Here is a 10244-nt window from a genome sequence, read left to right on the forward strand (position 1 = left end):
ACTCTAGACGTGTTAGAAAGCTAGAGTTTGGATTTGAGCTTTATATAGCCATGCAAAGGCATAAAGTTAGGAACTTTATTACTTTAGACGTTTATTAGGACCAGATCCAAGCAATATATGTTTGGTCTTTATGGATTAAGATCTAAAAATGGAAATGTCTTAATAGCGTGGTACGCAGGGCGTACTCTAAATATGCATTGCGTACCACTATGCATGACGTAGATTGATTACGCAAGGCATAAGTCAATTGGGTATTGACCGTTAACTTTTTGATCGTTGACCGTTGACTTTGACCAAGTTTGACTTTAGGTAAAAATGAGTATTTTCAACTATAGATTGAGACTTGGTCCCATGTTTGTTGCATATATGACATGTAGAGTCGGTTATTGGATTTTTGATCATCACTGTTGTCTTCTAAACTGCAAGGTGAGTCTTCTCACTAGACTCTCCTATGTCGTAGTATATGCATGTTGACCAGATGGGTCTTATTTGTTGATTTCTGTAACATGTGAAATGAGTTGCCGATAACTCCTAGACTGCTGATAGTCCCCAGGGTTGCTGATACCTTGAGAGGTGTGTTGTTAATCCATATGGCATGCTATTAGCTTATTGTGGACTGTTGATAGTCTCTAGAGTTTGTTGATAACCTTAGCTGATTATTATGCTTTGCTCTATGTGGTATTTTGAGGAATTCACTAAGATTTGTGCTTACAGCTGTGGATTAAATATTTTGCACGTACTTATGGGATTGCGAAGGCGTGACTCTACACACACATCAACAACTTTATGATTCGAGATTCCACACTTTCTTCATTATAACTCTGATTTCTAAATGATGGTTATGAACAAATGATTTATCCAGAATGTAAATTTATTAAAAATGGATGTTATATTATGTTAAAAAAAGGGAAAATTTATCCTGGGTTTTTGCAGTCAGGATCCGGAGTTCATTCACTACACGGGAAGCATAGGCACACACACACACACACACACACACACACACACACACACACACACACACACATATATATATATATATATATATATATATATATATATAGAGAGAGAGAGAGAGAGAGAGAGTGCGTGTGTGTGTGTGAGGGTAGTGAGTATGGAGGTGTGATGAATGGACTGCCAAAGTATTCTATTTATAGGATGTTTTTAGAACGCGACATGTGTCATGCTGCGAATGATATGTGCGTGGTTCCATCAGGAAGCTACCACATGTTCTCCTTATATGGTGCCACGCCACTCGTATCCTGACAGATCTAGATGTTAGATTGCACGTAGTGTGTGATGCATAGTGTTTCGTGCATAGGTGATTTTTTCTTTGAAAATTCTTTTACATATGATTTATGTTTTCAATGGTTCTTGTATCATTTTGTAGATCTCGACGAATACTACAACTTTCTTTTTGTACGTTTTGGCAAATTTTAACTTTTGTTTTTAGCCTATATTTTATAACTGTTAAAAATCATATCTCTCGTACGGACTCCATTTTTAGGTGTTATTTGTCTCAAAATTCATGTTTTGATAGGTATTACGATTCTTCTGGTGACGACTTTTGTTATAAGTTAACCGTTTTTCTCGTAGTTTTTGAAGCTATAACTTCTTGTGTGCGATATGTATTTATTTACTATAAACACCATATCTCTTCTATACCAAGTCAGATTTCTACGAAGTTTATATTTTTGGAATCGTGTTGTTATGTATTCTTTAAATACGTTAATCTTATTGTTATTTGTTATAAGACTCTGTTTTTCACACATTACTTTTGTGTCTATCTGTCGTAATGATATTATTTGGTAATTGAATATATTTCTTTATTATAATCTATACGTTAATTCCTAGCGGTGGTCAGTGATGCTTTTGTCTCGGTTGTCACATTGTCATAGGACTGTTCGAACATCCTCGCCAACGGTTGTTGGTAGTCAGTGGTGTTGGCGGCAGCTACTGTTGGCGGTGGTGGCGTTGGCAACGGTTGTTTACGGCAGCGTGTATGGTAGCTGTGGCTGGGATTGTATAGTTAGTGTGAATGTATAATATGAACGAGTTTTAATTTCTAAAAGTTAGGACAAAGATACCTTTAATAATAAAATTCAAAAAGTTGGTTCTTTAAGTTCCTAATTCCATATAATATATATTTGATCGCTAAAGTAGTTGAGTTAGTTACCGTGTAAAAAAGGGCTATGTGGGGAAGCACTCTCTCCGCTAAGAAAACATACATCCACATAAATACAAAAATACATGGACACGCATACACATAAAAATATAAATGAGTCATGACAGAGATGTCTACATCACATTCATAGTGGCTGCCATGTCTTGAATTACAGATATGATCATGTCGACTGAAGAAGACTTCCCAAAATCAAATATATTCCTCCCCACAAGATTCTTTCTCTCTCTACATGATCGATTGGACGGTGATTAATTTTTTAATGATTTGCTTTTTTGAATGATGAGATATTAAAACAACCTCCATTTCTCCTTCATCGATTGTCCTGCCATAATTTCTGTAAGTTCCATTTCTATGAGCTTGTTACTTCTCTTTCACTTCTAGCTCAAATCATCACTTGTTTTTCTAAGCTCTACTTTCCTTAACTCCTTAGTTTTGGTTTTTCCTATGGTTTTTTGGTTTGTTTATATACGTTTTGTAGTTGCTATTACAGTTTAAAACCCCGAGTGATGAATTTGTATTGTTTTTTTAATGTTTAGTTAAAGAGAAATTTTAGTATTGGTTATCATCTTAACTCGAATTTCTAGTTTCTGATGATCCTAATATTATGGAGTATATATATTAGCATATGGATTCTTCTTTAGATTTAAACTGATGTGTATTTGGTATCATGTGTAGGCATTTGACAAGGGCCTCAAATTCAAAACGGCAGCAATCATGAGTTCCAGAATGTCTGGACCTATTGTCGGTATATTTTTGTTCCAATACTCTTCACTTCTCTATTCATATCTTCTTTGTAGGATCCATGTTTGACTTTTTGTCAAAGATATATCCATTGAGTTAGAAACGTAGAACAAACATAGGAACAAGTGCTATACGAATATAAGATAGAAATTGTGATACCCGTTTCTTCATAGAATCTTTGAATTCTCAATGGCATATCCCTGAAAATTTTGGAAATGAAGTTACGATTTTTCAACAGGTTTAGGAAAAACCGACAATGAATACTCTGAGGAGAAGAAGTATAAGCTTTCCTTTAAGCAAAGGGCGATAAATGCCTCCAACAAATTAAGGACTTCTTTTGGCAAGAAAAGCAGGAAAAATGGGAAAGTTGTGTCTGTTGTTGAGCATGTACATGATGCGGAAGAATTGAAAATAGTTGATGCTTTTCGTCAAGCTTTGATCTTGGAAGAATTATTACCCACAAAACATGATGATTACCACATGATGTTAAGGTTATAAGAATAATCCCTTTTGAGTTTGTTCTTGGTATACGGTTTATAATTTTCATCTACTATTGTAGTTAACAATGGGTGATATTTTGACATGGTGATTGATGAAACAGATTTTTGAAGGCAAGGAAATTTGATATTGAAAAGACTAAACAAATGTGGGCTGATATGATCAAATGGAGGAAGGATTATGGTACAGACACAATCATGGAGGTACTTATGTTATCTCAAAACGGCTCTATAACCCTGTTTTTTATACATTGGAATGGGACCCTAACAAAAGTTGCAATCTTTTGTTTCACTCAAAAAGGTTTAACCATGGACTCATTGTCGTTCTCATATCTTGAAAAAATAAATAAATAAAAAAAAAAAAATAAAAAAAAAATGAACAAATAGTATTGTATCACGTTTGTTGTGCATTGGTCTGAGAACTGATGTCAATGTTATAAAAAAATTAAAAAAAAAAATTGTCTTGCCCAAAAAGATGTGACGGAACCAACTCACGATGTCTCATCTTGTAAAAAAATGAATAGACGGTCTTGTATCACGTTTGATTTTCATTGGATTGGGGCCGACAATAATGTCGATGTGACTAGAATTGTAATTTTGTGTTGCATCCAAAAAGATCGGATAAAGACTTACTTTGAGATCTATTGTCTAGCAAACCACATGAATAAAGGTTCTTGTATTGCATTTAGCTAGGACAAATGTCAATAAAACAAAATTGCAAATTTTTGGTGCAACCCAAAAACATGTGATATGGACTCACTTTTATCTCTTGTCTTGCAAAAGACCTCAATACCCTCGTCATCTTCATTATTAAAGATAGCCCTAAGAACCTTGTCAATCCCTTTTTATGTAGTTGTATCCCGTGTAGCAAAAGCAACTTATATGCGACAATCTAATTATTTGAATCTTTTTTTTTTGTTTAGGATTTTGATTTCCAAGAAAAAGAGGATGTTTTTAAATACTATCCTCAAGGACACCATGGGGTTGATAAGGAAGGAAGACCTATTTATATTGAACAACTTGGTAGAGTCGATGCTACCAAACTCATGCAAGTCACAACACTCGAGCGTTATGTTAAGTACCATGTAAAGGAGTTTGAAAGGACGTTTATTGATAAATTCCCAGCTTGCTCTATCGCTGCCAAAAAGCACATTGATCAAAGCACCACCATACTTGATGTACAAGGAGTGGTAAGTTGTAGTTTGGATAAAATGTTATCTCGATAAATGATGTTTAAAAAATATTTAAGAAAATAAAGGCACACTTGCAAAATGGAAGGATTGGTAAGTAAAATGTTGTCCAGATAATAAATGCTTAAAGAATTATTTGGGAAAATGATGGCACACCATGGAAGGGAAACATAAATGAGGTCAATTTAAAAAAAAAAATATAGGAGTTAATGGGAAAAGTATTATTTTCTTAACTTGTTTTGTTAAGTTGTTCTTTCTCTATTAAGAAAAAAAATACTTACATATAGCCTACTTGAAGTCTTGGTCTTACTAAATCCATTAGATAAAAAATAATCATCGTGGTTATCTATACATAAATAACATATACTGAAACCACTATTTGTAATACTAAAATTTACCTCTTCAAAATGCAAAAATTGCTAAATATTGTATATTTTTTTATGTGGTTTATGGATCAGGGACTAAAAAACATGAACAAAAATGCTAGGGAGCTTATCCAATTTCTTCAGAACATTGATGGAAACAACTACCCTGAGGTACTTAGTTTCTAATAACAAAAAATAAACAATAGAGGTTTTAATTACACAAATTTATTATAAATTTGTTTTCCTTTTATAGACTCTATGTCGAATGTACATTGTCAATGCGGGGACCGGGTTTAGGATGTTGTGGAGCACTGTCAAATCATTCCTTGATCCAAAGACTACTGCTAAGATTCATGTAAGTTCTTTCTTACTTTTTGACCTAAAAGAGAACTTCATTTTTTGTGAAAAAATCGTTGGGTTGACTAGTCAATGTCTCTATTTACATGTAGGTTTTGGGAAGCAAATTCCAAAACCAGCTTCTGGAAATGATTGATGCTAGGTAGTTTTATAGTTTCATAAAATAATCTTTCGTGGATATAAACTTTAGATAATATGTAAATATTTATTTTTCCTATTTGTGAGTAGTCAACTTCCAGAGTTCTTGGGTGGAACTTGCAACTGTGCTGATAAAGGTGGTTGCATGCGATCAGACAAGGGCCCATGGCAAGACCCGGATATCATGAAGGTTAGTTATGTAATTTCCTTTCTAATTAAAAATCGTGTATCTATTTTTATAAATGCTAAATGTGGTGTTAATTTTGGTGTGGTAGATGGTCCATAATGGTCAACACAAATGTTCAAAGAATCAAATCCCAGAAGAGAAGACAATTTCTGAAGATTGCCAATCTGCAAACATGGTATTTTCTTTCATCAATATGTATTATCATTTACTTTTTTGTTGTAATTGGAATTCAATTCCATTCCACCTCGTATTTGGTTCCATGTAAGTAGAAACTAATCTCCTTTTCATCAATAGAAAAGCTCTGCTTCCAACAAAGACCTTGAATCTACCAAAAAGCAAGAGGACATCAAGAAACCAAGCCTCATTTCATCGCAAGAAAAAGTAAGTGGCACTTGGTTCGCCTAATTCCATAGTACTTAATCGGAATCAGAGTCCAATTCCATACTACTAAAGTCAAATTTTAAAACTTTTCTTAGTGTAATTGTTGTTGAGTTGATTTTGCAGGACTTGGTGAAGAATCACCAACCAAGGGTAGAAAAGTCAGATGACCACATACCTATGGTTGACAAAGTTATGGATGATTCTATTTATTATCCAATCCATGATGCTCGCAAACCTATCTCTTCACCTGATGGAATAGGAAACCACCTTTTTAGTGGCATGATGACATTGGTGATGGGAGTTATGACCATGGTCCGTATGACAAACAACATGCCCAAAAGGCTTACAAATGCCACACTTTACTCTATTGGCATCCATGATGATGATGATGATAACATGGTAAAAAAACAGCCAGGATCTTACAAGTTGCAGCCACCTGTCGTCTCAGCTGCCGAGTTCTTTTCAGTGATGAAGCGCGTGGGAGAGTTGGAGGAAAAAGTTATCATCCTCAACAACCAACCAAACCAAATGCCCCCTGAGAAAGAGGAAATCCTTAATAAGGCTTTGTCACGCGTTGAAGCTTTGGAAATTGAGCTTGTTGCTACCCGAAAGGTACTTTAAGACATGATATTACAAAACAAGTTAGGACAGGACAAAAGACAACATAACATAACACATCAAAATAGGTGTGTACTGTGTACTATGTTTTATACTGTGTATTGTGTAATGTCTACCATCTGGTATAGAGACGTTTATCGAACTATTGTCTGTGCAAAAGATGTGAATGCCCTCCTAGTCAAGTTTGTGGAGTTATAAACTCATATTTATGTATTCTTTATAAATGTTTCATAATTATGATCTTTTTCAGTCTTTGGAGGAATCACTTTGTCAACAACGCGAGGTTATGGCATACCTTGAGAAGAAGAAAAAGAAGAAGAGGTTTTTTCGTTTGTGAAGTATTCTTTATAAATGTTTCATAATTATGATCTTTTTCAGTCTTTGGAGGAATCACTTTGTCAACAACGCGAGGTTATGGCATACCTTGAGAAGAAGAAAAAGAAGAAGAGGTTTTTTCGTTTGTGAAGTATCAGTATTGTGATGTGAAGCGATCGTAGGAAGGGAAGGAATGTGATAACCCTGTGCTGTTGTTGATTTTGAGCCCATGTTTATCTATGAAGGTTTGTTTTGTTGCGATTTGGAAGGTTGTGTATAAGTATTTATTTATTGACATTGTTTGGAATTCTTTATACATTGTTTGTATCTACGGGATAAAGAAAGTATGAGAGTGGGAGGCCAAATGATGGTGCTTCTCGTCTTAAGTTTTAAGTGTGTTTTTTTCTTATAAACCTATGAAATATTACAGGAATCTTGATACGTCTTGTATTACTCCTGTTCCAACAAATTTTTACAAGTTTCTTTTGTGTTCTATTACAAAATATTCATATTTTAACAATATTTATACGATGTAATATGATTATAAGGTTTTATTCCAAGATGCTCATGTGTGATATTTAGAACAAACCTACTTTGAAACTTCATTTATAACATATAATAAGACTGGATTGGACAAAATTTCTAGGGCTATTCTCAATGATAATGATGAAGAGAAAATTCATGTTTATTACACAAATGAGAGATTGAAAGCAAGTCCTGGCTGCCACTCACCTCTTGTTTTGCTTTTTTTTGTTACGGTTTTCCTATTGACATCACGATCGAGTTTTTTTTTGCAAAAAAGGAGATTGTTTTCATAAGATTGGTAGAAAGGGGCTTTTTTAAATGTTTTTGTAGAAATGGGGTTTTTGGCCTACCGATACAATACGTAAATATTATATATACAATACGTAAATATTATATTGACACTTACGTTGCCTTATAACTTACAACATTCATCCATTGTCTTATAAAAGTATGTTATAATTATAACCTTTTGTAAAAAAAAATGTTACTACCATCTTTTTATATATATATATATATATATATATATATATATATATATATATATATATATATATATATATATATATATTTCAAATTTAAAAAATAGTCTTTTAGAATATTCAACATTGACCTTTATTTTATGAAATATGTTACTACTACATCTTATTATATTTTTTATGTGTATTTTGTACAATTACTTAATTTTAATAATATTTAGCATAAATATATTATTTAATTTATAACAACATTGACCCTTATTTTATCAAATATGTTACGACTACATCCTATTATATTTTTGATGTGTATTTTGTACAAATACTTAACTTTAATAATATTTGGCGTAAATATATTATTTAATTTATAATTAACACTTATTAGTTTTCAATACCAAATATATCTCATTTATACATTTTCATTAATACTAATATTTAATATTGAAATAATAAGAAATAAGAAAACACATATCTAATATTACATTATTAAAATTTAGAAATCAAAGTACAAAATGACACGTGAAAATACAAGATCAACTCAACATGAAATTACAACACAATAAAACATAAACATGCTTTACTACTCATTGAATCTTGGTTGAGAATTTGAACTATTTCTTCTATTATGACCTCGTTGGTAGCGCACTGTACATCTACGAGGTTCATCTAGATGATGAATGTCCATCTCATTACGAATTCGGGTTGCATACCTTCGTCATCAATGAAGAGAAAGTTTTGAGTAATCTGCCTCAACCGTTCAGTAATCAACATGAGGAAGCAGTACAAACCCAAAAATGTATTGTTGTTTGTGTTATAGTACATTATGCGTAATGTAACATCGTAAATTTTCAAACAATTTTGTTTTTCATTTTAAAATCATATAATTCTCGTAAAACATTTCACAAAAATATCATTAATTTAATTTACAAAACACAACTCCATAATTGTTTGATTAATACTCCATGATCGTCAAAACATAACTCCTTTTCTAGTGTGTACAATTAAACTGGTGCCTTCCCGCGATCCTGAGAAAACCTGAAACGCATATCACATAACACTGTAAGCATGAAGCCTAGCGAGTTCCCCAATATACCACATACAACACATAAGCCACTCAAGGCTATAACTCCATAAGACCCTCCGATCTATGTGTCTCAGTGCGACCCTCCAGTCCCACAGCTCTTTGGACCCTCCGGTCCGGTATGGTTGTGACCCTCTAGTCCCATGGCTCGTTGGACCCTCCAGTCCCGTCTGGTTAAGACCCTTCGGTCTCACAGCTCGTTGGACCCTCCGGTCCGGTCTAAGTGAGGACCCTCCGGTCTCATAGTTCATTGGACCCTCTGGTCCGGTCTAAGTATCACATAATATAGCACACAACACATATCACACAGAAAATGCATGTCTGAAGCAAGCATATAAGACCCAATGGTCACACATAATTACCACTCTAGGTAAAGTATAGTGAGAAGACTCACCTTGGATGATGAAAAACCCTTATAAACACTACTGCTACGCACCGGCCTCTAACTCTGTGCTAAACCCACAATTATCCCAATTAGGAACTAAGTCCCAACTCTCACTCATTAGGTCTAAAGGTAGTCCACTAACCAACCCATCAATGACCTAAAAACCATTGGGCCCACCAAGGGCCAATAGTAAATGGGCTCTCCCGTGGCCCAACTCTCTCATATATAATGGCAAGCCCAACTCAAGGGCCCAAAGCACATATATATAATCCTCTGGTCCAAGACTCTATAACAACAAGTCCAAACTCCAGGCCCAACACTCAAGGCCCAAAATTAGACTTAGCCCAAAAGTCCACAGTGAGGATATGTGATGCGTACCTCTCTTTGTACGCTCAGCGTACTCACGAATCCATATTGGCCATCGGGGACACTGGGCAGTACGCAGGGCGTACATGAATTACGCTCAGCATACTCCCCATATTCATTCTTTCTACTCATTTGGTCTTAAACAATTAAGAAATTACCTCAAACCCCAGATCTGGACTCCCTAATGGCACTTACTCCATAAAGTCAGTGACTTTAAGTCTTTGCATGGGTGGAAAGGCCACGAACACCCAAAACACTCACTTCCTTATCTCAAAAACCTCCTATCTCATGAATAGCTTGATTCCAACATTTAAGATTGGATTTTTATGATATAACACCATTAAATATACTCAAAGGGACATATATTAGGCTCTGGAGTTCAACAACTCATAAAGCTTCAAGCTTTGGGACCAAAAATCCTAAAATGGACCCAAAACAAAAAC

At 34.3% G+C, this 10244-nt stretch overlaps 1 protein-coding gene across 1 annotated transcript; it reads left to right on the top strand.

The window, feature by feature from the left end:
• Window positions 1–2353: 2353 nt before the first annotated feature.
• Window positions 2354–7424, top strand: LOC145003869 (phosphatidylinositol/phosphatidylcholine transfer protein SFH12-like). The gene is made up of 13 exons (XM_078962774.1): window positions 2354–2518; window positions 2858–2927; window positions 3162–3414; window positions 3525–3624; window positions 4344–4610; window positions 5069–5146; window positions 5229–5330; window positions 5425–5474; window positions 5561–5660; window positions 5746–5832; window positions 5952–6038; window positions 6162–6650; window positions 6907–7424. Exons 2-13 carry the CDS (start codon window positions 2897–2899, stop codon window positions 6991–6993), a joined length of 1731 nt encoding a protein of 576 aa, XP_078818900.1. The 5' UTR covers window positions 2354–2518; window positions 2858–2896; the 3' UTR covers window positions 6994–7424.
• Window positions 7425–10244: the final 2820 nt, after the last annotated feature.

Source organism: Lactuca saligna, chromosome 7 (genome assembly GCF_052625555.1).
Source record: "Lactuca saligna cultivar CGN05327 chromosome 7, ASM5262555v1, whole genome shotgun sequence".
Lineage (NCBI taxonomy): Eukaryota > Viridiplantae > Streptophyta > Magnoliopsida > Asterales > Asteraceae > Lactuca > Lactuca saligna.